The following is a 27,721-nucleotide window of genomic DNA, read 5'->3' on the forward strand; positions in this document are numbered from 1 at the left end:
AGATTTATTTTGGCGTCATCACTTTCGGTTCAGTCATCCTTCGTTTCCTGTTTTAAAAACAATGCCTCCTTGTTTAAAGGGATTGATGTTGAAAACTTTCATTGTGATGTTTGTGAACTTGCTAAGCACAAAAGGGTTTCTTTCCCAATCAGCAATAAAAGATCTTCAACTCCTTTTTATTTGATTCATTCGGATATATGGGGCCCTTCTCAAATTCCCAACATTACTGGTTCTAGATGGTTTGTCACCTTTATTGACAATTGCACTAGGATCACATGGATCTTTCTTCTTAATTCTAAATCTGATGTGGGTACCATTCTTCCCAACTTTCATAACATGGTCCAAACTCAGTTTGGTGTGAGAATTAAAATGTTTCGATCTGATAATGCTACAGATTATTTTAATCAGAATTTGTCCCCATTTTTTCAGAAAGAAGGCATTGTGCATGAATCCTCCTGTGTTAACACTTCCCAACAAAATGGGATAGCTGAGAGGAAAAATGGACATCTTTTGCAAACCACCCGAGCCTTTCTCTTTCAAAACCGGGTGCCAAAACAATATTGGGGGGAAGCTGTCCTTATTGCTGCATACACCATAAATAGACTACCATCTAAAGTTCTTGACAATCGAAGCCCAATACAAGTCCTTTCTCAATTCTACCTTGATATTCGAACCTCAAATAATCTCACAACAAGAATTTTTGGCTGCATTGCCTTTGTTCATGTCCATAATAAGGGAAAATGGGATCCACGAGCAATCAGGTGTGTCTTCTTGGGATATTCCCCAACTCAGAAAGGTTATAAATGTTATCATCCAGCCACCAGAAAATTCTACACCTCCATCGATGTCACATTTGAGGAGGGACAATCCTTTTTCACTCAACCTCATCTTCAGGGGGAGCCCTCATTAATGGAAGACAAGGCCTCGGATCTACTCTCCTTAGATGTATTACCCTCCTCACAGTCATCCAACCGTCAAGAATCACATCCCTCTGAGTCACAATCCTCTGAGCCCCACATTCCCGAGTCTCCACAAGAGTCAAACAACCCGACCATTGAACCAAATTCAGACACTGTTAACCCCACCAATGATGTGCATGATGATGTGAGATATATGCAGGTTTACTCTAGGAGAAGAAATCCAGATCCTCGACTTGTGCAAGTCCAAGATTCAACTCCTAATCCTGGAACTGAGGGATATGCAGAACCTGAACCTACACCTTCACAGTCTGAGTATGACCTACCTATTGCACTGAGAAAAGGAACCAGAGAATGTACCAAACGCCCATTGTACCCTTTAGCCAAATCTGTGTCGTTCCAAAGATTCTCTAAATCCCATAAAAGTTTTCTAGCCAACCTTAACACCATTCCAATTCCTAATACTCTAGCCGAGGCACTTTCTAATAAGGAGTGGAGAAAAGCCATGAGAGTGGAAATGGAGGCACTAGAAAAGAACAACACATGGGAAGTTGTGGATCTACCAAGAAACAAGAAGACTGTAGGTTGTAAATGGTGTTCACAATTAAGTACAAATCTGATGGGTCGTTAGAAAGGTACAAAGCACGACTGGTAGCCAAGGGATATACACAGACTTATGGGGTAGATTATCAAGAAACTTTTGCCCCAGTAGCTAAAATGAATACAGTAAGGGTGTTGTTGTCTTTGGCTACTAACTATAATTGGGATTTGCAACAATTTGATGTAAAGAATGCATTTCTCCATGGTGATCTAGAAGAGGAGATATACATGGACATTCTACCGGGTTTTGGAGAAGGCATTAAGGGGAACAAAGTTTGTAGGTTGAAGAAAGCACTATACGGCCTCAAACAATCTCCGAGAGCATGGTTTGGAAGGTTTACAAAGGTGATACTTAGTACAAGTTACAAGCAAAGTCAAGGTGACCACACACTGTTTATCAAACACACAACCTCAGGGGGAGTTACTGCACTATCAGTCTATGTGGACAATATAATTGTTACTAGAAATGATAAAAAGAAAAAGGAAGCATTGAAAAACTGCCTTTCCAGAGAATTTGAGATAAAAGACTTGGGGAGACTAAAGTATTTTCTCAGAATTGAAGTTACACACTCTAAACAAGGCATCTTTATCTCTCGACAAAAGTATGTTGCTGATCTTTTGAGAGAAACAGGAAATATGGCATGTAAACCAACTTCCACGCCTATAGATCCCAATCATAAACTTGGAGAAGCCAGTGATGATGCAAGTGTAGACAAGGAGATGTTCCAAGGACTGGTTGGAAAACTCATTTATCTTGCACATACACGGCCAGATATTGCATACGCTATAAGTGTAATAAGTCAGTTTATGCATAATCCTAAAAAAGATCATCTGCAGGCTGCTCATCGAATTCTGCACTATTTGAAAGCCAATCTAGGGAAAGGAATTTTATTCAGAAGAAATGGGGGATTGGCTCTTGAAGCATATACAAATGCCGATTATGCAGGATCTCCAGTAGATAGACATTCCACTTCTGGTTACTGTACCTTCTTGGGAGGAAACTTAGTAACTTGGAGGAGTAAGAAGCAAAATGTAGTGGATCGGTCAAGTGCAGAGGCAGAATTCAGGGCCATGGCACAAGGAGTGTGTGAATTACTCTGGTTGAAGATAATTTTAGAAGACCTGAAGATTCCACGAGAAGAGCCTATGAAACTAGATTGTGACAACAAGTCAGCCATCAATATTGCTCACAATCCTGTTCAACATGACAGGACGAAGCACATCGAAATTGACCGACACTTTATAAAAGAGAAATTGGACAGCAAGTTGATTTGCACTCCCTATGTATCTACAAAAGGACAACTGACCGATGTACTTACTAAAGGGCTCAATAGTACAAACTTTAGAAGAATTATAGCCAAGCTGGGAATGGAGGATCTCTATTCACCAGCTTGAGGGGGAGTGTTGGAAAATGTGGGATTACTGGTGTAGATGTATATTTGGTAGTTAGCATTTATATTTGGTAATTGTATAAAAATAGAATTATGTGAATATGTATTCCTAGGATTGTGGAAAAATATAATCCCTTAAATATGGGGATTAAAAAGGTTAGTCTCTTAATTATAGGGATTGACTTAGAAAGTTTTTTCTATTTATTGCAGCAGCTTACTGTATAAATATGCCGATTGGCAATGGAATGAAGTAGATCAGTTTTCTACCATTTCAAACACTCTCCTTAGTCATAGATCCCAAGAATCCCCAGAGACACGAAAAGAATAAATAACTTGAAATTTTTTCAAAGTAAGGGAATAGATGATCGGGAATCTCTCCTTAAGGGGAGAGTCCCCAATCCAATTGTCCTCCCAAAAAAGGACCTTGTTACCCAAGCAAGTATCATACCTAATGAAAGGTGAGAAAACGGGTAAAACACCAACAATGTCTTTCCATAGGGAAGAGTAGAGGCCCTAGGGTCAAAACCTACATCCCATCCATTTGCTACCAATCCATGAATACTTCTTATCACCTTATTCCATAAACTTTCTTGCTCCTTAGGAAATCTCCACAACCATTTACCTAACAATGTTGTGTTTCCTATTTGATATTTCCAATCCCTAAGCCCCCTTTGTCTTTCTTTCTAGACACCACTTCCTATTTTACCCAATGGTCCTTTTTAGAATCACTAGGTTCCCAAAGTAAACCTCTCATTATTTTTTCAATCCGCTACACATCTTTACAAGCAATTTGAAGGTAGACAAGAAATATACGGGTAAGTTTGCTAGTGTTAACTTAATTAAAGTGATTCTACCTCCTAAAGAGATTTCGTTTTCCATCCTGCTAATATCTTAGAGAATCTCTCCAACACCAGGTACCAAAAGCTTTCTGACCTCAGGTTTCCTTCCAACGGTAAGCCTAGATACTTTAGAGGTCAATCACTAACCTCACAACCTAGAGGTCTAGCCAAAGAAGCCACTTCTGATTCTTGCCTATTGACTCCAGCTACACAACCTTTATTCCAATTTATTCTCAAGTTGGAGACCTTTTCATCCACACAATTTATTCTCAACATCGGGTACCAAAACCTGAATTCTCACACTTGGCAGCCCAAGATTTTTAGATTTTACCATTGCACCAAGCAATAGCCCCTGGTTAAACTAATTTTCATTGTTAATAGTTTCTTTCACCCACCCAATGACCTGAAAATCCCCCTTGTCAGCACCCAATTTTTGCTCAGTCCCTTCACCCTACCCTCTTTGTATCCTCCTCTTAGACCCCAAAAATTTGGAAACACAACCAAATCAACTTGAAACTTTCCAAAACCCAAAATACCCTCCTTTGACACAATCCACAGGACAAATAAGAACCTTGAAATCAATATCAACGTCCGATCAAACATCATCCCCGAACATGGAAAACTATAACTTACTTACACATTAGTTTTCATGACTAAACTGCAAAGATCCACCGCTCATCACACAAACTTCCTTTCTAACGGCCTCGATCTATGCGATATTCAAATTCCAACTCCTCCAAAATCAAATCCAATAAGATCCATCACCTTAAGATCACTAGGAAACAATCAACTAGAGAATGCCAACACGAATCTACGACAACTAACCACAAAAATATCAAGATCCCATTCTGATGGCCCTGAACAATTACCAAGATCGACAATATCTTTCTCAAATCAGAACCATCCACTTGACTCCTCACCCTAATCCATCCCTACCTACCTACCAAATTGTAGCTTAAAATTCCCCCATTTGACCCCCCATCAAGCCTAGATCCTATTTCAGCAAATCTCGTTAATTAGAGCTTACCATCTATCATCCCAACTTCATGACCAATCAGACCTTACCATTGTATTCGGAGACCCAATAAACCCTAGCACGTCAAATTTCACAACCAAACACCTCCATTCGACCATTGAAAAAGTAAGATCCCATTTCGGGCCCTCTCATTGATTAGAATACCATAAGCTAAGACCATGATCTAAACTAAATCAGTCAATCTACACCTCTGATCAAAGATCCATCACTTCCATTAAATTCAGGACGTTCAAAAGTGCCAACCCACCAAATGTTATCCCAAAATTCCCCCATTTGACCCTTCATCAAATAAAGATTCTATTTTGGCAAATCTCGTTGGTCCAAACTTGTCATCCATATATCTCAATCATCTCGACCCTATTTGACCAATCAAACATCACCACGATGTTCAGAGACCCAAGAAACCTTAGCACGTCAAATTTCACATCCTAATTCATCTGTTTAACTAACTAGAAAAATACCATTCCAACGTGTCAGATTGAATCACCACATCAACAATCCCAACCTAGGACCTCAAGAAGGTAGGTACTAATGCCAACCCCTTATCTGATCCACTAGAACACCTAGACCAATGAAATTGAGCCTAATAGACCCAAAAACCCAAAAGTACCCCCACTTAAAGCTAACAAAAGACAAAACCACATTTAAAAGTTCATCAATTTTACATTTTCTACCACTGACAGCCCCAAATACGAGACTACCATGACAGGCACGCCCCAATCTCCCATTGGACACAAAACCCATGAAAATCACTCCAAAATCGAAGACAATCTTTCACCAAAGAGGAAAAGTTGATTGATCACCATTTTCTTTGAAAAATCCTCCCCCATTCTCTTGTAAAAATTTTTCTTGAAGCCCAAGCCTTGTGATTAGATGAATTTCAGACCTCTTCCTCTCCCTTCCTCTATAAATATAGACCCAACTCAAGCTTTGAAATGGGGAGGAAACTTGAGGGAGGCCCCTAGAGAGAGAGACAAGGTGAGAGAGAGCCAGAAAGGAGGACGGGGAACAAAGAAGAAAGCTTTCTCCCAGCCCATATACCACCTTCAATTCACCCGAAATTCGAAAGTACTCTAAACCTCAAATTCCAAACTTGCCTCCTCTATGTTCAAGCGGAAGTTGTTGCAACCAGAAGCACTTCCTAGCTCAAGAACCCATTTAAACTTCATTCTATCTCATCCCTAGCTGCTGGAAAACTTTTGACAAGGTACATACAAAAGGTAAGTCTTTCATTTTAACTTTTAAACCTAATTTCGTAATCTTTGTTTTTTTTTTTCGTTTTTCTAGGTTGCTTGAAGTTCTAAGACCTTGGAGAAGCATTGCTCTCAACTTCTTCTAGACTGACTATAGAGATAGAGAGGCGAGGGTCTTAGGAAAACTAGTACCTAAGACCTGATAACATCACCTCAAAATTGGTCTCAAGAGAAGCTGAGAGCACGTTTCTCTATATTTCATAAATTCTAGTAGTTGTGTTTATTGGTTTTCCAAAAGTAATTGAGCCTGAATAACTCCCGTACTGGGCTACTACAACAGCTTGGAGAGGGGTGCCTAATACCTTCCCTCTCCCAATCCTTGGGACCCAAAGTCTCTCGATTATGTGCCTTTTTCCATGGAAAACGGAGTCACTATCAAAGACTTAAATCGAATTATTCAAATCTGAAAATGAAGGCCCATTTCCTCTAAAAAATGGGTGGCAACTCCATTTTTTGAGCCAACCATGAGCTTCCCGGAGCTCACACTCCTTAATCTCCACTCTATCATAGGCAAGAAAATTCATCAGTCCATGCGTAGAGAAAATTGCTCTACTCAAATGGAAGGTTTACATTTAAGTAAAGAGCAATGATGGTGTCACAAAAATGGACGGTCATAGAACTTAGAATAAAAAAAGGACAAAACATAAATAGAAAATTTGTGTAATCAGGTGTAATGGGGTATTCAATTTTGTCCTTTTGTGATTTAAGGGATCCTTCACATGCACAACCTGTGAAGCTAATACTATCATTAAGGTAAAAGATTTAAATACATTCATACAAAGGGAAATCAGAAATGTAAGTATGAAAGATGTACAAGACTTGCACTACAAGTAAACTGAGAATATGGTTGGTGACCTCCATCCAACTAGTTTAGAACATATATGAGATACTAACAACCAAGGTTCAAAGTATCAATACACCCTGATATGGCACAAGGATGCATCAGTACTTTGAACCTTGTGCCCATCTTTTTTTTAGTTTTTTTCTTAAATAGGTCAGGGAGTAGGTCTTAGGCTTGTCTACCCCCTGAAATAGGCCAAACCCCCAAAGCTTTCTGATTTTTTTTCTTAAGAGAAAGATAACTTATATTCAGAAAAGGGGAGAGGGATGTATATAAGAGATGTACAAACAGGTCAAAAAAGCACAAAAAGAAGAGCCTGTAACAAACTAAGACAGCAAAGAGTTACCACTATACAAAAAATCCCTTCCCAATCCTTGCTTTGCTAAAACATCTGCAGTTCTATTGATTTCCCAGGGAATCCATCTAAAGGTGCAGTTCATCAGAGAAAACAGTTCATGAATTTCTGCAAGGAGGTGAGCTAGCCTCCATGGACCATCATCACTGATGGTAACTCTAGAGTCTCCTTCTACTACTAACAGATTGAAAATGGAGCCTCTTAGCAACTCTTAATCCTTCTAGAAGGGAGCAGACTTCTGCTTCTGAGGCATCTGCAGCTTGAACTGGGCCACTAAAGGCCCACAAAATGTCTCCAGTAGAGTTTCTTACAGTACCCCCTATTCCAGCTGCTGATGGAGGAAGCGGCGACCTTCTAAAACTGCCAACAAACTGCAACAGGTACTCATAGTCCCTACTTGCGGGGAAGAGTTGATATAGTTGGAGAGAAAGGGGAAGTAAACAGGATTTGCAGCCAGTTTCTTTTTAACTCCCCTCTGCTCACCCCAAAGCTTTCTGATTTAGTGTATCAGTGACCCACCAATATGATACGTATCGGCGATACATGACAAAAGTTTGAACCTTGCTAACAACAACAATTTTCCAGCCAATTTCTATCAATGTTTTTTTTAAGAGTAAATAACAATAAAAATTTTATTAAAATAAAAAACGAGTACAAACTGTTCAGGTGTCAAGATAACACCACGTAAATCAAAGCAAACAAAATCAAATTTCAGTTCAGACTAAACTGATTCATATTACAAGTTTGAATCTTTAATATGTTCCAGAATTTCTCGGCAACAAAGTCTCAGGTGATTTGCTCAAATTCTTGAAGAGAAATGACCCAGCTTGTGATGAGTTTGCCAACCGATGCCACCAACTTTTCAATGCTCCTCTCCTTTCCATCAAAGAGCCTCCTGTCCTTTTCCCCCACAAAGACCAGCAGACCGCAAAGGGAATGCAGCACCAGGAAATTTTAGCTTTCAAACTTTGACCATGTAGAGAAGAACTCTGCTGATGTTGATGGTTGGAAGAGGGGCATCCCAAAGAGGAAAGAATAGAATCTCCACATGAAATTTGCTAAGTGACAGGAGAAGAACAAATGGAGTACAGTTTCCTCATCTGATTTGCACAAATAGCAGTAGCTAGCCAAACAGAACCCTCTACTTTTTAGATGACCTATTGTAAGAACACTATCCAATGCAGCCATCCAAGCAAAAGCTTCAATTCTTGGGGGCACTGGATTTCCCCATATTCCCCTCATTTGCCCATTGCTTACACTATCCTTGATGAGAGCTAAGTAAAATGACTTCACAGTGAATTTTCTATTTCTGCATTCCTTCCACAACAGGCCATCTTCACTGGTGGTAGACATTCTGGTTTGCTCCAATCTGTCCAGCAAGACAAAACATTCCTCCAACTTTTGGTCCCGCAGAGGTCTTCTAAACTTAGGGGTCCAAAAACCACCTTATCACCACTGACTTCATAACATTGGGCCACGGAGTCCTGATGCTCAGTCAGCCTATACAATCTTGGGCACAGATCACATAGTTTCCCAACCCCACTCCAATCATCCTCCCAGAACCTCACTCGGGATCCAGTTCCTACACTAAAACAAACCCAGCCTCTGGAATCCTGGTTGAAACTCATTATGCTCTTCCACACACTCACTCAATAGGAATTGGATACCTCCCTTGGTTCCCATCCAAATCTTTTTTTTTTTAAACAAAAAAGGTAAAGTATGCTTTTATTAATATAAGGTCCTGTGTACAATGAGAATCTGTACAAAATAAAGGACCTCAAAAAAAGGCCATCCTCAAAAAAGTACAATCAAATCTCACCACCCCATACTTCCCTACCACCACTGTTCTCCATGATGACTCCTTTTCCTTTTCTAACCCAAACCTCCATAGCCATTTTCCCATAAGAGCTTTGTTGAGAACTTTTATTCTTCTGAAACCCAACCACCCTAAAGCTTTCGGCCTCCAGATTTTCTCCCACTTTACCAAATGAAACTTCCTTGGACCTTTGTCCCCTCCCAAAGGAAAACCCTCTGAATTTTTTCTATTTTATTGGCTACATAAGTTGGTATTTTCAGCAGTGAGAGGTAATAAGTAGGTAAGCTTTGAAGCACACTCCTTATGAGGGTAATTCTTCCCCCTAGAGAGAGATATCTTGCCTTCCAGCTTTCCAACCTCACCTCCACTCTCTCTAAGAGGGGTTTCCGTGTGCTAGATGAGCCAAGTTTAGCCCCAACAGGTAGGCCTAAGTAAGAAAAAGGGAGCTCCCTGTTCTACAATCTAAAGCTGCTGCAAATATTGACATCTCTTCTAGGCTTATCTCTCGATTCTCTCCAACTGCAATCAGGACACTCTTCTCCAGATTCACCTTCCTGTTAGCAGCTCAAAGTTTGCTAGAACTGCCCTTAGGTCCACCACTGCATCTAGAAATGAGGGTATCATCTGCAAATTGCAGATGAGAAATGCATGGTCCCTCTGCCCTACATTGAAACCCCCTAGACACCCTTGCTGGACTTCCTTCTTTAATAACAGATTTAGTGCTTCCATCACTAAAACAAATAGCAGAGGGGACAAAGAATCCCCTTGCCTCAACCCCCTGGAAATTTGAAAGAATTCCAAAGAGATCCCATTTAGGATCACTAAGAATGAGATGGAAGAGATACAACCATACATCCAGCCCCTCCATTTTTCTCCAAACCCCATCAGCCTTTGGATCTCTTCCAAGAATCCCCACTCCACATGATCATATGCTTTCTCTATGTCTAATTTGCACACCAAACCAGGTCTTCCACTCCCCAACCCTGAATCTATACATTTACTTTCCACCATCACCCTGTCCAGAATTTGTTTGCCCTCCATAAAAGGAGTTCACATCCGTCCCCCACAGAACGAGCCCCAAAAACGCCCCACATGCACATCTCAGTGTGCATTGAGAACACCTCCCGTATTTGTCATTGAGAGATGTTCCCAATACACGGTTGGGATGTGCAGTGGGATGTTTTCGGGGTGCACTCTGTGGGGGGCAGACGTGAACTACCATAAAAGCCATTTGTGTCTCCCCCACTACTTCATGAAGTACTTTCCTTAGCCTCATTGATAGGACTTTGGCTAGTAGCTTATAAGGGCTACATATTAAACTGATTGGCCTGAAATCCTATATGTTTATAGCCCCCATCTTCTTTGGTATTAGTGAAATAAAGGTTGCCTTGGCTCTATTATCCACTGTTTTCTTTTCACAGAATTCCTTGATCATCTCCAAAAAATCATTTCTCTGGGAGGTGCCAGCACTTTCTTATGAAGTTAAAGTTGAATCCGCCAGGCGCCGGAGCTTTGTCTCCATTTATCCTCTTTTAGAGCCTCCCTGACTTTTCCTACTTCAATCTCCCTCCCAGCCACCCAGCTGCCCTTTCACTCAATTTTTTTGTGTCTACTTCCTCCAAGGATATCCAACACCACTGCCTCCCTGAGTAAAGCTTCCTACAGAATTCCACCACTAGATTTTGACTACTTGCCCAGCTCTCAACCATTTCCTCCCCTACCTGTACTCTTCAAATCAGATTTCTCCTTTTTCTCCCACTTGCAAATGCATGAAAGAAAGCTGTGTTTTTGTACCCCTCTTTTAACCACAGTGCCCTTGATTTCTGCCTCCACCTCACCTCTTCTCTCAGGAGCAGCCTCTCTAACCCCTTTCCAACCCTCTATCAATGTCAACCCCATTCATATCTTTACTCTTTCGGCACCAATGCCTAATCCATAATGAACAAATTGGTACCTTATAAATTGCATGAACCTCAAAAATCCAATTTATATACATAAAATTGTAAAACATAACATAGGATTAGGAATGTGACAGAAATGTGAAGGCTAAGATGGATGAGTGAAAAAGCTAGAAAGGATAGGATTAGGAATGAAGTTATCCGTAGGAACCTAGGAGTAGCTCCAATAGGTGATTAAATAAGAGAGTAGACTAAGATGGTTTGGGTGTGTGCATAGAAGACCACCCACTGCGTGCCAGTTAGAAGTGATTTGTTACACATTGAAGGGGCTAGAAGAGCATGGGGTAGACCAAAAAGGACATGGGTAGTAAGAAATGATTTAAGCACTAATAATTTAACAGTGGATATGGCTTTAAATAGAATGGATTGGTGAAACAGGATTCATGTAGCCAGCCCCATATAGTTGAGATAAAGCATGGATGATGATGATGAGAGCGAATGTATCTATAATGATTAACAGGTCTTAAAGATGGCATCATGATTGACAGATGGTGATCCTACCCATGGTGAACCTAACTGTGTCTAGTAGTGATGATAGTCAACCACAATACCATATCGGCTGCAGTGATATATCTAAGAATGATCAATATAAGTCTGATGTATATTTCTGAAGTACAAGGTTGACATAATTATGATCCAATCTCATCTAAAGAAAACCAACAACCGCCAAACCTTGACATTGGGGTGGTGAAATATTACCAGTGAAGGATACTCAGCAAGTCTATCAAGGATGACACAATCAATGTCTCCATAGAAGCAGGACAAATAACACTAAGAGGCCATAAATAGATGATTATAAGATCCCTCATAATGATGCAAATGTAGAAAATGTACCCTTAAGAAAGTCCCAATGAATGGTCTTAAGTATGCTTAACCAAGCCAACATACTTGATTAAGAGAAAGACAACTTAGGATCCATGTTCACAAGGGCTTGGCAAAAATATTAATGCTGGATACCAACCTGACACCACACTCCTTTATCCAGGCTTGGGACCAGCAGTGTAAGACAAGCTCAACAGAGGTGGAATTGATGAAGAGATAGATGCAAAAATGAAGCACCATAACCAAAGGATGCATAACGGCCCTTGATTATAATACTTTTCCAAAAAAAAACGCTAAAGGATGCATAATGGCCCTTGACAGAGTGGGAGGGCAGAGTAGAATTCATGTAGTGTGAGCAATATTTGGAATAAGATTTAATTGAGTTGTCAAAGGATGCAAAAATAGAAATAACAGATAACATAAAGGATGCATAAAATATATTAATATAACAAAAAATATGGAATTTTAACAACCTTTAATATATAATGCCAAATTAAATCCATATGATGCACAACCAGTGATGGCACCTCGATGGCAAAATGATCAGCTTGTACACAGTTTGAACTTTGAATTGTGTTGGGGCAATTGGACAAAAGAATTAATCTTCATCTTCACAAAGCTTGCTAAATTAATAATTAATAATTAACAAAAAAAGAAAAACACTATCATTTTTACATAAAGTTTGCTAAATTAGTAACTTACCACCATACCCAGAGGGTTCTGCCAGTTTATCTCTTGATGATAATCTTCCCGAAAATATCGAGCAAACTCAGGTGTATGCACAAGACACTGTATTGCACTATTCATGAAACAAGTGTTTCCAAGGTTCAGCAACCCAGTGAGGCCTCCAGAAGCACCCCTTGTACTGACACTACTGGTTCCATAGGAATTATCCACTTCTCTAATGGGGGAGGCCAGCTGCTGGCTCTGTGACAACTCTGAGCTGCAGCTCCTAGAAACACCTCTGCTTGCAGATAGACCCCCTGCAATAGATAAGTTTGATTTGCAAGGTTCCATGAGAACAGAAGTTGCCTCTTTATCTGCAGACCCATTGCCCTGTACAGAACTCATCGAACCAACAATAGCAGGACCATTACTCTCACCAACAACCTCCACAAGAATCTGTTTGGAGTGAAAATTCTATAGATGTTAAAATTTGGCAGGACATCTGGTAAAAGGTTAAAACAATAATGCATGATAACAAAGACATTAACTCTGTTATCTGAAGCATCAAAACTCAGCAATAAAGAGAAACAAAGAATGATACAAGTTACATGAAACACAAGAAGTTGACTCTAAGAATAACAAAAGACTACCATGGTTGCAATAGGTCCTAATTCCCAAAGCAAGAATACTATCATCAAAGCTCCTGTAGCAATGGTATAGATTCTGTGCTAATGTGAAAGAATAAGTCTTAGTCATGGCAACAACTCTTTCGGTACAGAATTTACTGCCCTACAAACAAATCAGGAGCAATACGCTCAAACTAAAATAAAATAAAAACATTGAAAGTTTTCTTCTTGCCCAATCTCAAGAGAGCATGGTAGAGTTTCTTTGGAGGAACAGTTGAGACTGTCATGAGGTTAAAACTATTGGATTGGAACTTATTGATTTGTCAGTTCATGTTTTCTATTGGAATTCACAACTATATTTTTGGCCCATGTGATTAAAACTTTACATTGAAATCTTCTATCTTGGTTCACAAAACTGTATTCCTAGGAAAATTTGCAGACTAGGTTTTGACCTAACTTGGAGCAGGAAATTTAGTGAAAGTTTTGGCAAAACATCACATTGCACTGGAATCCCAGAAACTTTTTGAGTACAAAAATAAAATAAAGAAGGAACAAATTTTAATATCAGTGCTACCCTTTCCTTTTTTTATCCTTGCTCATATTTCTTCTCTGTTCCATTCCATACACAGTAATATTTTAATTCTCATTTTTCTTTGTATCTCAGTGACCTCCTAGTTCTGCCTCTAGTTTGAGTTAAAAACTAGGACCTTTTTATTCTCTAGACTAAACAACTACACACAAGAACTCTAGCTCCTCTAATAGGATGCCACATATTCCAAAGTCCTTCCTTCTAACCATTCATCCAACTGATTATAACCTGTGAATCTCCTTCAACTTACATACTTTTGAAGCCCAATAAGTGTGTATATCTCAAACTCTCCACTCTAGCTCCTCACTAATCCCTGAATTCCTTTCCCAACATGAAGCCAATGTGGGGACCAATCTTAAACTTGAATATGTCTTCTACGGATGATCTAGATATAATACACCATGCTCTCATAACTTAAATCAATTGAAAAATTAGAAAACTTGTCTATTCATCAAAAAAAAGAGAGCCAACTCTTCTCTCAGAAGAATCATGCCACCCTTGTATGTATAATGCACATCAATGTTCCCAGCTGATTCTCCTAACCATGAAAAACTCTAGCATTCCTCTCTTGTCAAACACACCAAAAAACTCTAGCATGCCAACCTTGTATGTATAATGCATATCAATGTTCCCAGCTGATTCTCCTAACCATGAAAAACTCTAGCATTCCTCTCAATACATCCTATCAATCCCCAAAAATACAACTCCCCATCCAATGGTTTTAGCCACAAGGACTACAGTTTCTTTGGCCCTATCAAAGATGCATAACCACACATCTAAAAAATTCGTTAATATTAAAAAAATTATTAAATCATATACATGGAAAGATAAGTTTCTCTCAATAATGATAATTTTTCTTTTGGAAAAAAAGGTAAAGTAAGATTATCAAAGCAAGTAAATCATCACTGCAACTCGTCAAAAAATACTAGAAATAGAAAGCCCATCATCTCTCTGTCTCTCTGGGGGGGATAAAAGACTAAAGAGAATATAAAAAAGAGACCCCACATCTTGGTCCATCTGTATATTGGCATCATCAAGTGTTTTGTCCATGTCATTCATCAAAGCATGTTTCCGATGACCATAATAGTCCCAAATGGATGCCTGCAAGAAATAAAAGAAGAGATTTTAGATTATTGAAATCATTAGGAGGAACCTAGGAGTAACTCCAATAGGTGATAAAATGAGAGAAAGTAGAATAAAATGGTTTGGTCATGTGCAGAGGAATCTATCTACAGCACCCATAAGTAGTTATTTGTAACTTTTTTTTGAGGGACAATAAAGTATAACTGTATTATGATGTGAAAAAGGGAGAAACTTCCATTACAGTGAATTGTTCAATGTTTTGTGTGTTCAAAAGGAATAAAGTATACTAATTACAAAAATATTTGTTCTTCTGCAGTGTTAGTAGAGCCTGTCAGAGAGAATCTTTGTTGCCGCATTGCAGGATATTTTGTCCTGCTGGGAAATTTTGTTTTCAAAAGTTCTGTTGAAGAGGCTAGAAGAGCTAGTAGACCAAAAAGGACATCAGCTAAAGTAGTAAGAAATTATTTAAGCACTCATATTTAACAATTAATAGGGCACTGAACAGAACAGAATGGCAAAACATGCTGATGATGATGATTTGAGATGATTGAAATCACACAAAAATGACTAGCTAAATGAAACCTTACTTGTTCCAAACTAAGGTCAAATATTTCGCAAGCTCTTCTGTGGAGTTCACCAATTGTTTCCTGCCAAAAATGGTTTGATGTTTATACATTCTTTACAAATAAAATAGCCTTAACTTGTGAAGACAACATAGATCAACGCACAACAGTCTAAAACCATACCTTCTTGCTTATTCTTACAGAAGCGCGTTCTCCTTTTGGCATTGCTAGCAGTTGAAGGTGTAAAGGATAGACTTCTACAGCTAATTCCGTCTGAGACAAACCTGAACTGATCAATTTCCGTGCCAATGTCGGACCACCCCCGTACCTGAGGCCAAATGGTTATTCAGATTGAGCACTCAAATATTCAGGCTGTGGTTGGATCAGAGCAGACCCTGGGGGTGGTGGAAGTAAAATTTCTTCTGCCCCAGATGCCCCAAATACACAGATTCCGAATGAGTGACCCGTACTTGCTTCTCATAGTATTTGACATATGGTGCAATAAATTCTTGGTAAAAGTTGCTGATATAAAGACAGGAATCATTCTAGATGCTAACATGTTTAGGATAAGGTCACCTGAGGATTCCCTAGAAAATAACTCATTTCTATTCTTTTCTAAAGGGTAGTCCAAGCAAGGGGCCATTTGATAATGGCTGAAGTGGCAGAACTGAATGACTTATTGCTTTACTTTTTTAGTGGAAAAAATAATTAAATATCCAAAGATAAAATAATAAATCCACCTTCAGTTTCAGTCTTTAAGGAGTTTAGAATCTCCTTAGTAATGTAATCACAAAATAACAAAGCAATAAGTGATTCAGTTCAGCCACTTCAGATGTTATCCTATCCCTAAGCCTTTCCAATTTTAGAGAAGATGGGTCGAATGGCCCATAGGCTGTTTATCCTTTTTTATCTTTTATGTTCTTTGCTGTAATGGGCCTTAATCTGGGCCTATTCTTTCTTATGTTATGTCTTTTTAATTTTCTGCCCAACTAAGGGCTTCTCTGTAAATTACCAAAGTTTAACTTAATAAAATAGAATTAAGGGTGTAAGAGAATAGATTATGTTCAAAAATCTCTCTCTCTGAACCCAAGTTGCCGCCACCTTCTTCTTCATCTTCTCCCCTCTTGAACTCTGATTTCTGCTACTTTCTTTTGATTTTTTGCATCTTTCTAAACAGTCCTTTCTTCTCAAAAGGCTATTTTTCTTCTTGGTATCAGAGCACGCTCATTTTTCCCCTTTGTTTCATTTTTTTCCCATACACAGTGTGTATGGGGAACTGAATCGTATGAATAGTTGAAGACACCTTTTTCAACCCAGTTGTTGGTGGTTTCTAGAGAGAAGAGGACTGAATATGTCGCCCCCTTGGCAGATTCAAATGTGTTGCCCAAAACCCTAATTTTTTGGATAAATCTGATTGCGGGCCCCACAGAGAGTTTGACCTAGTGCTCAGTGACTGAAGGCTTTCCTATTCAACTTCTTGAAGATCGAATCAAGTGGATTGGTGTTCTGTGAAGTCTACAAGGAGCGACTGAATTTTCTCTATTTCTCCCAACTTCCGAGTGTGACGCAGATTACTGGTACAGCTGCATAGAGGTTGGCTCACAACACAATTTTGTTCTGTCTTCATTTGGTGTTTTTCGAAGTTGTTTAAAATCATTTTTGAGGTATTTAAGAAGATTAACTCCTCAGACATTGAAAACAAGCATGTTGCTGAATCCGGATAGGTTCTGGGAGCCTCTGTAAACTCTCTACTGGCTATGACCACAGTCAAGCTGGATGGAACTAATTATCTGGCTTGGTCACAATCAGTAAAAATTCATATTTGTAGTAGAGGCAAGTGGGGTTTTATCTCTAGAAGCAAAAAGGCTCCTTCAGAAAATGATCCATCGTATGAAAAGTGGATGCAAGAAAATTATACTGTTATTGGGTGGCTTGTGAACTCAATGCAACCACAGATTAGTTAGCACTATTTGTGGATGAATTCAACAAAGGAAATTTGGGATAGTGTGGTTGAAACCTATTCCCAAAAATTAAATGTGGCTAGATCTTACAAGTTGAGAAGTGATGTGAAGAATTTAAGACAGGGGGAGAAACCATTATCTGTATACTTCTCAATGCTGAAGTCTTTATGGCAATAAACAGATTTGATAGAAGTTGTAACCTGGGACACCACTAATGATGCTGAGACCTACAGAAAACTGGTTGAGAGAAACAGGGTGTTTGAGTTCTTGACAGGACTAAATCCAGAGTATGACATTACAAAACAAAATATTTTATCCAGGGATAGTGTCTCACTGTCTCAGGCATATGCCTTGGTAAATAGTGAAGAAAGCAGGAGACATGTCCAGGTTCAAGGGGCTGGTCTAAATGATCGCTTTGCTAATATGGGAGTGAAACCCAAAGGGGTTGCAAGGACTCCAAGAAGCTCAGGGAAGAAAGAGATTGTCTGTGAGTACTATAAAAAGCCAAAACACACTAAAGACAAGTGCTGGAAATTGCATCCTGAGCTCCTACCACTTCGGTTTCAGAAGAAACCTGATAATAAAAGGGTAGGGAGTGCTAATGTTGCTGCTGGTCCAGATAGTGACGGATACCAAACTGAAGAGATGACGGCTAGTGTGCAGTTAGCAGCTATGAAGGAAGAATACGAAAAGTTTGGGAGGATGATCAGTCACCTAGAGGGTGTGACCTCTTCTTCCAACCCTTCAGAAAATTCAACCTCTTCTGCATTTGCTCATTCAGGTATACGGGCTTCTACCAATCATGCAACCATTTCATGTAATCGTAGGATCCCTTGGATTATTAATTTTGGTGCTTCTGATCATATGACCAGCCTTTCTACTTTGTTTGTTTCATATGATTTACTTCCTGAACGTGACAAAATCACCCTAGCCGACGGTTCTCTTGCCCCTATCTCCGACAAGGGAACCATCAAAGCTACAGACTCCTTGGTTCTTCCTTCTACTCTTCATGTACCTAGACTAAATACAAACTTGTTATCTGTAAGTAACCTAACTAAGTCATTAAACTATTGCGTAACGTTCTTCCCTTCCTACTGTGTTTTTTAGGATCTGGAGTCTTAGAAGGTGATTGGGAGTGGTCGTGAGGCGAATGGAATATACCTGTTAGATACTCCTGGACAGTGCCATGAACAACCTGGAAAAGTTGCTTTTGGGTCTACATCTACAGAGGCCATCAGTCAAGTCATGTTATGTCATTTTCGTTTGGGTCATCTTTCTTTTTCTGCATTAAGTCATTTATTCCCAAAACTGTTTAAGGGAATTAGTTTGTCCAGTCTTCATTGTGAGTCTTGTGAACTATCAAAACATTGTAGAAACAGTTATCCTTCGAGTAATAAAAGATCTTCTTCTCCTTTTAATATTGTGCACTCTGATGTGTGGGGGCCTTACCATTTACCCTCTATGGATGGCTACAAATATTTTATCTTGTTCATTGATGACTTTTTTCAGTTCACTTTGATATTTTTTATGAAGTCCCGTGATGAAGTTCCCAGACTTGTGAGGCAATTCCATGAATTTGTCCTAACCCAGTTTGATACCAGGATTAAAATTTTCAGATCTAACAATGCAAAAGAATATTTTGAGAAAAACTTGACATGCTATCTCACTGGTTTAGGGGTTATTCATCAAAGCTCTTGTGTTAGAACCCCAGAACATAATGGAGTTGCTGAAAGAAAAAATAGACATATTGTTGAAGTTGCAAGAAGTATTCTATTTGCCTCACATGTCCCTACAAAGTTTTGGGGTGATGTTGTTCTCACTGCTACCTACCTTATAAATCGTATGCCATCTAGGGTTTTAGGGTTTAAGTCTCCCTTCAGTCTCCTTCATCCAGACAATGATCTTTTTCCTATTCATCTTTGTGTCTTTGGCTGCACCTCTTATGTACATACCCCAAGTGTCCAAAGACATAAATTTGAACCAAAAGCCCACAAGTGTATCTTCCTTGGTTATTCCCCCACACAAAAGGGTTACTGTTGTTTTGATCCGAAGACTAGAACTCGATATGTCTCAATGGATGTCACCTTTGATGAGCTTTCTTCCTTTTATGGTTTCTCTCTAGAGAGACATAGTCCAAAGGGGGGGGGGGGATTTGTCGCAGGTGTTTGCTCTTCCTCTTCCTGTCCCAATTGAGTCTTTTGCTGAGTCTCTTCCTCCTTCAAATGAATCAAGGGAGGATCAGTCACTTCACCCTCATTCCAGTGTTCCTATTCCTCCCCCTTTACCTCCTCGCCCTCTTTTTAATCCCAGGATGTATCAAAGGCAAAGAACCAGAAATGAGCAGGTTTTTTCCCCTACAACACATGAGCCTCATGCACTTCCAGTTACAGATGAGACAACAGGTACTGTTACAGCCCCTTTGGAGCCATCCTTCCCAGACCTTGATATCCCTATTGCTATTAGGAAAGGAAAAAGGAAGTGTACTGCACATTGCATTTCCAAACACCTTTCTTATAGTTTGCTCTCTCCTTCATATTTTGCCTACCTTTCTTCTGTTGCCTCTAACCCAATTCCCAGGTCTGTGTCCAAAGTTCTTAATATTCCAGAATGGAGGGATGCTATGAGAAGGGAATGATCCAGTAGGCTGTAAGCGGGTCTTTACTATCAAATATCATGTTGATGGCACCATTGAAAGGTACAAGGCTAGGCTGGTTGCAAAAGGCTATACACAGACATATGGGATTGATTATCTGGAGACCTTTGCCCTTGCTGCCAAGATGACTTCTATGAGAGTTCTTCTATCTTTGGTTGCACACTCAGACTAGCCACTTTATCAACTGGATGTAAAGATTGCATTTCTAAATGGAGAATTACATGAGGAGGTTTATATGTCTCTTCTTCCAGGGATGTATGAAACATATATGAAAGGAAAGGTCTGCAGGCTGAAGAGATCTCTTTATGGACTCAAACAGTCCCCTAGAGCATGGTTTGAAAGGTTTAGGGCTGCCCTTGTCAGCTTTGGCTATGTACAAACACAGTCTAATCATACACTCTTTGTTAAGAGGAGAGGATTCTTGGTTGTTTACCTGATTGTGTATGTTGATGATATTGTTGTGACTGGTAATGATGTCTTGGGAATTAATGATCTCAAATCTTTCCTTCATACAGAGTTTGAAATCAAAGATCTAGGAGAATTGAGATACTTTCTTGGCATAGAAGTTGCTAGATCCAAGGATGAGATTCTTATTTCTCAGAGGAAGTATGTTCTCGATTTGCTCTCTAAAACAGGAAAGATGGGTGCTAGACCAATTGCTACTCCTATTGATATGAGCCATAAACTCTCTGCTTCAGATGGAATATTGTTAGAAGACAAGGGAGTCTTCCAGAGACTACTTGGAAAACTTCTTTATCTATGCATCACTCGGCCAGACATTGCATACGCTGTCAGTTGCATCAATCAGTTCATGCATGCTCCCAAGGATACTCATATGGCAGCAGCAAAGCGAATTCTGTGTTATTTGAAGGGCTCCCCTGGAAAGAGAATTCTATTTTCCAAGCATGGCCATATGAAACTTGAAGCCTATGCAGATGCTGACTGGGCAGGAAACATTGATGACAGAAGATCTATCTCTGGGTACTGTAGCTTGGTGGTAGGTAACATTGTCTCTTGGAGAAGCAAGAAACAATCAGTTGTTGCTTGATCTTCAATCGAAGCAGAATACAGAGCCATGGCACATGGAGTTTCTGAACTATTGTGGCTTAAATCATTGATGGAGGAACTGGGTGTTGAGCATGATAAGCCAATGATGTTATACTGTGATAATCAGGCCGCCATCAACATTGCTCACAACCCAGTGCAATATGACAGAACTAAGCATATTGAAGTTGACAGACACTTCATTCGAGAAAGAGTGGCTTCTGGTGAAGTGTGTCTACCTTTCATCACTTCTGAAGGACAGTTAGCAGATTTCCTCACCAAGGGCATTCCCAAGGCTAAACTTCAGCATGATACTAGCAAGCTTGGCATAATTAACATCTATGCTCAACTTGAGGGGGAGTGTAGAGAAGATGGGCCGAATGGCCGATAGGCTGTTTATCATTTTTTATCTTTTATGTTCTTTGTTGTAATGGGCCTTAATCTGGGCTTATTCTTTCTTATGTTATGTCGTTTTAATTTTCTGCCCAACAAAGGGCTTCTCTGTAAATTACCAAAGTTTAACTTAATAAAATAGAATTAAGGGTGTAAGAGAAGAGATTATGTTCGAAAATCTCTCTCTGAACCCAAGTTGCCACCACCTTCTTCTTCATCTTCTCCCCTCTTGAACTCTGATTTCTGCTACTTTCTTTTGATTTTTTGCATCTTTCTAAACAGTCATTTCTTCTCAAAAGGTTGTTTTTCTTCTCCAATGACTAGGTGAGCTATAAACATACAACAGAAGAGAAAGAAAATAGAGGGAAAACACTATCAATAGGTTAGGAACGACTGAGGGTGGTCCTTGGAGGTTGGCTCACTACTTGGATGAGGCAAGAGATATTTTGGCCACAATAAATGAAAAGCCCATTTGGGTTCCAAGGGAACTAAACTCTCTAGGCTTTAGCAGACAAGTTAGCTAAGGCTGGGGTTCATAGGGAGTCATTGTATAGTGCCAGATTCTTTGCCTATGTAATGATGGTGTGCTCTTTTTGTCTGCTTTTCTGTTGTATATCTCATGTACTTGTTTTTCTATCAATGAAATTCTCTTACCTTCTTTCAAAACAAAGAAAATAAAAGAAAAGAGAAAACAATGCCCAGGGATTGCTGCTTTTGGATACAACTCTTGTCTCCATATTCCTTTCACTATGCTATCGGCCAAGTCTAAAGAATTTTCCAACCACATTATCCATCTAGATAAGGTGTTCATTCTAGAAGCCAGAACTCTCACCTATCTCATACAATGCCTTAAGTCCAAGACCCCACCCCCCAAAACCATCTCTGAAGGTCATTACCCAATGCTGTCCCAGCCATCCAGAGAATTTGGAGGGTGAGACTAGATAGGGACCTAACCTCCAGAACTCTCACTTGTTAGTTCAAGATTTTATCATCATACCATAAAATGGCCACCCACCTGTAACCTGTTGAGGACCTAAGGATTCCAACAGTCTGAAGTTTCGAAGAAGTACCATTGTCTCCAGCCAAAAGGAATCTCCTCATCCAACAGGGTCCAAGTGAAATAGTAGGATTTCCCTTTCTGAATCCTACCCCTGAAGAACCTTGGTTGTCCAAAGAGCAGTGATCACTACTCCACCTCCCGTTAATGGGGAAGCTAATGTGCTCAACATCCTGTCTGTAAGTAGAAGAGCAAGCAATGTAAGACCAATATTATTATTATTATTATTATTATTTTTTTGATGAATGAATGTAAGACCAATATTCTGTAACCACATCATCTATGGTCCTAACACTTCTCTTACATCCAGTGAACTACTCTAATGGCAATAAGATCAATCAGAATACCTACCACTTAGTTCCTCATTAGAGAATATCCCAGAATTTCTTTCCTCCTAACATAGACTATAGGATAACTACTCTAGAATTTCTTTTCTACCCCTGGTTTTCCCTGTCTTAGAGAAGAAAAAAAGTTTACTAGAAAAAGAGTAGGAAAGTTTTCTGGCGGCTGCCACTGAGTTTAACAATTCTATTTCAGATTGGCCTTTTCTTTAACCCAATCACCCCACATATAAATTATATGTATGTACAATCTATTTTAGTACCTTACCAAAAAAAATACTTTAGTATAGTAGATCAATTAGAAGTTTTCTATTATATATTCTTTCTAAAAATAAAATATAAATTTCTATCGAAGAGGATATATAGAACCTTGTGTACCATAGGAATTTAATCCTAAAAGTAACTCTAGTTGATAACAATACAGAATTATAAGATTTAACAATAAATGTAATATTTTAGGGATGCTTAATAGCAAGAGGTCTTTAGATGTTGAAAAAGGAGACAAAATCACACACTTGAGATATAACGTAATGATATATTGGCAACTGGCCCAGTGATTTAAAAGGCGCACCTAAGGCACATTTTAGGGTAGGTGCCTCACCCAGGTCCTAGGTGCACGCCTGGTGCGCCTAGGCATGCGCCTTGCGCCTCAGCCCAGGCGTGCGCCTTTTGAAAATTTGCCGCTTTTTTGCTTTTTTTTTTAACCTAGCAGCTGGGCCGGGGGCGGCCCGGAACCCTCTATTTGGTAATGTTGTTCATTCATTCATTATAATAAAATATCTTCTTAAAAAGCAATTAAATTTATAAAATCGTTATTTTTTGTGTGAGAACTAAGAATTTAAAACCCTAACATGGACTTGTTTGGGCTTGCCTCGAGGGGCATGGCACAAAGGCAGCTCATAAAATCAGGAATGTAATATTTTTCACATCACATTAGCTACTTGAAGTAATGCAATTGAGGAAAAAAAGGGATTGTGGGTTTTATATGTTTGATTTTATTTTTAAATTCTCATTTGAATATGCTTTACATGTTATGTTTATGTATTTTAATTTTAGATAATAGGTTTTCTAAAACATTTATTTTAAATTTTAAGTTTATATTTTTTATTATTATTGTTGTTTAATATTTTTATTTTTTTGAATTTTTTGGCATTTTTTATTTTTGTACCTTGCTTCAAAAAGGCACGTCCCTCACCTTGTGCCTTTTATGTGCCTTGCGCTTTTAAAACACTGAGATGGCCGCATGTTCTTCATCCAGGAATATCCATCTATACCATGGTCCCCAGTATGGCAAATACTATCAAACTAAATGCTAATGGGTACACCATACATAATTTGAGAAACTCAGGAATTGATGAAGTTTTTAGGAATGGTCAAGATGATATTCTTGCCTTATTTTCCAGATCTATTGGTTTTAGTGACTGAACACGAGCAGATTATTGGGGTGTACTATACAATAAATCCCTAATATAGAGATATAGTGTGGAAGGGGGTTAGGGTGGTATTGCGATAGTTCCAACATAATAGCATGGGCCCTTGGACATACAGTCACATCTTAAGGGAGGTGATATATTTGGCCACAAAATTGAGGACAGTTTTCGAGTGGACAAAAACAATCAGCAAGCAGCATGGAAGATGCCCTAATGAGGCAAGGAGTACACAAGAATCATTTAAATTGGGGATCATCTCCAAGGATGGGAGATTGTAGTTCGTAAACAAAAAAAAAAAAAAGGAATATTGGAATTAGCAGGCTTGGTAGCAGGGACTAACCCAAAGAAAGAGGTGCTTCTAGCACACTTATGATTGTATCTATCAATTGTTTAAAGATGCAAATCAATAAAACCTAAATTGTTACTGATCCAAAAAAAATGTGAAGGCCCATTCAAGACCTAGGCTGTTACTCCTCCATTTTGTTTCTTTTCCTCCTTTTTTTCTCTTCTACTTTGTCTCTATAATACAACTTGCTTTCTGCAGTTCTCAACTTCCTTACATGGAGACCTTTATTTGTTGACACCTACATGGACAAGGGAAAAAACTTGAAGATTGAAATGGATGCAACTTGTAACATTTGCATTACATACACATCCAAGCCTGTAAAGAGACTGGGCCGAATGGGCCCTAACAGCCTTTCGTGTGATATCCTTTGTTATATCTTTTATTTTATGCTGATAAGCCTCACTTAATGGGCCTGTTATTTGTTCTTATTTTACTTTCTTTATGTAACTGCCAAGCTGGCCGCCCACTTAAGGGTATACTTGTCATTATCAATTTTTTAGAGATTAATAAAATAGGGTTAGAGGAGAAGGGTGATTGATTTCGACTTCTTCTTCTCTTACCTCTTCTCTTCACCATCTTCCTCTCTTATACAGTTATTCAGATCTGTTCTATTCTGCTAATCACTAAGTTTAATCTTGATATTAGAGGACTGATTTACATCTTGGTATCAGAGCAGGTTCAGTTCCTCTTCCTTCTTTTTCTTTGTTCTTGTACACTCTAAAATCAAGAGATTTTATGGAGAGATAGGTTCTCTATAGTATAGAGAATCACTTGCCTAGTTGGTAAAAGGGTTTGGAGAGTTTAGTTCTGGCCAGATTTTGCCAAGAAGTGATGTTGTTTTTCTGCTGTCCAAAACCCTAGCCGACTAGAGATTTTCGAGGTTACCAGGAAAGGTGAAGCTTGGGTGTGGCGCTCTGTGCTTGGAAGGTGTCTTGTGACTGCTAAAGAAGGGCGGTTCAGGTTTGGAAGAGTTTGGGTTAGTCTGGTAGGTGCGGCAGTGTCTTCTCTCTTCCTTCCATCTGCTGGACAGAGCAAAACCCTAGTTTTTCAAGCACCCAAGTTCTGGTTTGACTTCAAGTAAGTTTACATAGTCAAAAAATTATGTTCTTTGATTTCCGTTTAATTAATGGAGGCATACGGAAGTGAGTTCAAGCAGGTGCCAGTTTCTGGACCTGCTTCAGTAGATTCCATTTTGACTGGTGTTACCACAATTAAGCTAATGCTGCAAGAAACCACGGCATACAAAGGACACCTACTGGAAGCTTCATCCTGAACTTCTTCCTGATAGGTTTAAGAACAATAATAACCCTAAGAAGGGCAGTCAGGTGGGAAATCCAAGACTACTAATGCTGCTACAGTGCCTGAAAGGGGGAAGCAAGGAAAGCGAAGAAAAATCAAGTATTGAACAGTTGGTTGTAATGAAGTTGGATTTTGAGAAGTATGGGAGGCACCTAAATCACCTGGAAGCTACGGTTTCTTCAACTCACCCTTCCAACAGTACATCATCTTCATTGGCTTTTGCTCACTTAGGTACTCATGCTTCTACAAATCATGCTTCAGCTTCAGGTAATCATAAAATCCCTTGGATTATTGATTCCGGTGCATCAGACCATATGACCAGCCTATCTAACCTGTTTTGCTCATATCACCTCCTCTCTGGGAAAGAGAAAATATCCCTTGCCGATGGGTCCCTTGCCCCCATCTCTGGTAAAGGTGATATAAAGACCTCTGACACCCTGTTCTTATTTTTTGTTCTTCATGTCCCTAAGCTTAACACAAACCTCTTATCTATTAGTAACTTAACAAAGTCAATGAATTGCAACATAACTTTCTTTCCCACTCATTGTGTTTTTCAGGACCTGCAGTCTCAGAGGATGATTGGGAGTGGCCATGAGGCGAACAAAATATACTTGCTGGACACACCAGATAAGCTTTGGGACCACCTCATGGAGTTGCCTTAGAATCATTCGTGTCAGAGTCTGTTAACAAAATTTTATTATGTCATTTCCGCTTTGGTCACTTGTCCTTTTCTGCTTTGAGTCATCTGTTCCCAGATAGGTTTAAAGGAGTGTCTTTATCGAGTCTTCATTGTGAATCATGTGAGCTGGCAAAGCATTGTAGACATTCCTATTCAATTAGCAATAAAAGATCACTTTCTCATTTCCATATTGTTCACTCTAATGTGTGGGGGCCATATCATATGCCAACCATGGGGAGCTACAGGTACTTTATCCTTTTTATTGATGATTATTCAGGTTACACTTGGATTTATCTCATGAAATCCAGGGATGAAGTACCAGCTATTGTGAAAAATTTTCATGAACTCATCATCACCCAGTTTAATACTCGTATCAAAATATTCCGCTCTGACAATGCTAAGGAGTATTTTGAGAGAACCCTCTTCACCTATCTTGAAACTTTTGGGGTTATTCATCAAAGTTCTTGTTCCTACACTCCACAACAAAATGGGGTGGCGGAAAGAAGAACAGGCATGTGGTTGAGGTTGCCAGATCCCTCTTATTTGCATCCCATGTTCCTATAAAGTTTTGGGGAGATGCTGTTCTTACTGCTACCTTTCTGATCAACCGTATGCCCTCCCGAGTCCTTGGCTTTAAAACCCCTTTTACTCTTCTCTTCCCGAATGAGGATCTCTTTTCTCTTCGTCTCCGTGTGTTTGGGTGTACTTGCTATGTGCATATTCATAGTCACCAAAGGCACAAGTTTGAACCTAAGGCTCATAAGTGTGTGTTTCTGGGATATGCTTCCACACAGAAGGGTTAGTGTTGTTTTGATCCAGTTCATGGCACCCGCTTTGTATCTCGGGATGTCACCTTTGCAGAGTTGACTCCCTTCTTTAATATTCCTCCTGAGGGGGAGAAATCTTATGAGTATTTTGCTATGTCTCCAGTTGTTCCTCTTCCCATCCCTTGTGAATCCAATCATGGGGTGTCCACCTCTTCCACTGGACCTACCCCTGATGTCCCTGCTCCCCCTCCTACTTCTGCTCCTGCTCTCCAAAGGTGATACCAAAGGCAGAGATTTAGACATGTGCAGATTGTTTCCACTCCTTCAGAAGAGCATCTTGCCACTTCCATCATTCCTGAGGAAACAGGTCAGCCCTCTACTGACCCATCTCAGACT

At 39.4% G+C, this 27,721-nt stretch overlaps 1 protein-coding gene across 5 annotated transcripts in view; it reads right to left on the reverse strand.

Annotated features, from left to right (window-relative positions):
* UBP5 (ubiquitin-specific protease 5) overlaps nt 1-27,721 on the reverse strand; it is a 60,474-nt gene that overhangs the window by 19,171 nt on the left and 13,582 nt on the right. For all 5 annotated transcript variants that reach the window (XM_088964691.1, XM_088964689.1, XM_088964688.1 and 2 more), the window contains exons 4-7: nt 15,539-15,683; nt 15,380-15,439; nt 14,715-14,810; nt 12,531-12,950 (exon numbers count right to left, since the gene is read on the reverse strand). In XM_088964691.1, coding sequence (XP_088820817.1) covers nt 12,531-12,950; nt 14,715-14,810; nt 15,380-15,439; nt 15,539-15,683 — 721 coding nt within the window. The remainder of the gene's footprint in view (nt 1-12,530; nt 12,951-14,714; nt 14,811-15,379; nt 15,440-15,538; nt 15,684-27,721) is intronic.

The sequence above is a fragment of the Nelumbo lutea genome, chromosome 1 (assembly GCF_056320005.1).
Source record: "Nelumbo lutea isolate HS-2025 chromosome 1, American lotus-T2T, whole genome shotgun sequence".
NCBI lineage: Eukaryota > Viridiplantae > Streptophyta > Magnoliopsida > Proteales > Nelumbonaceae > Nelumbo > Nelumbo lutea.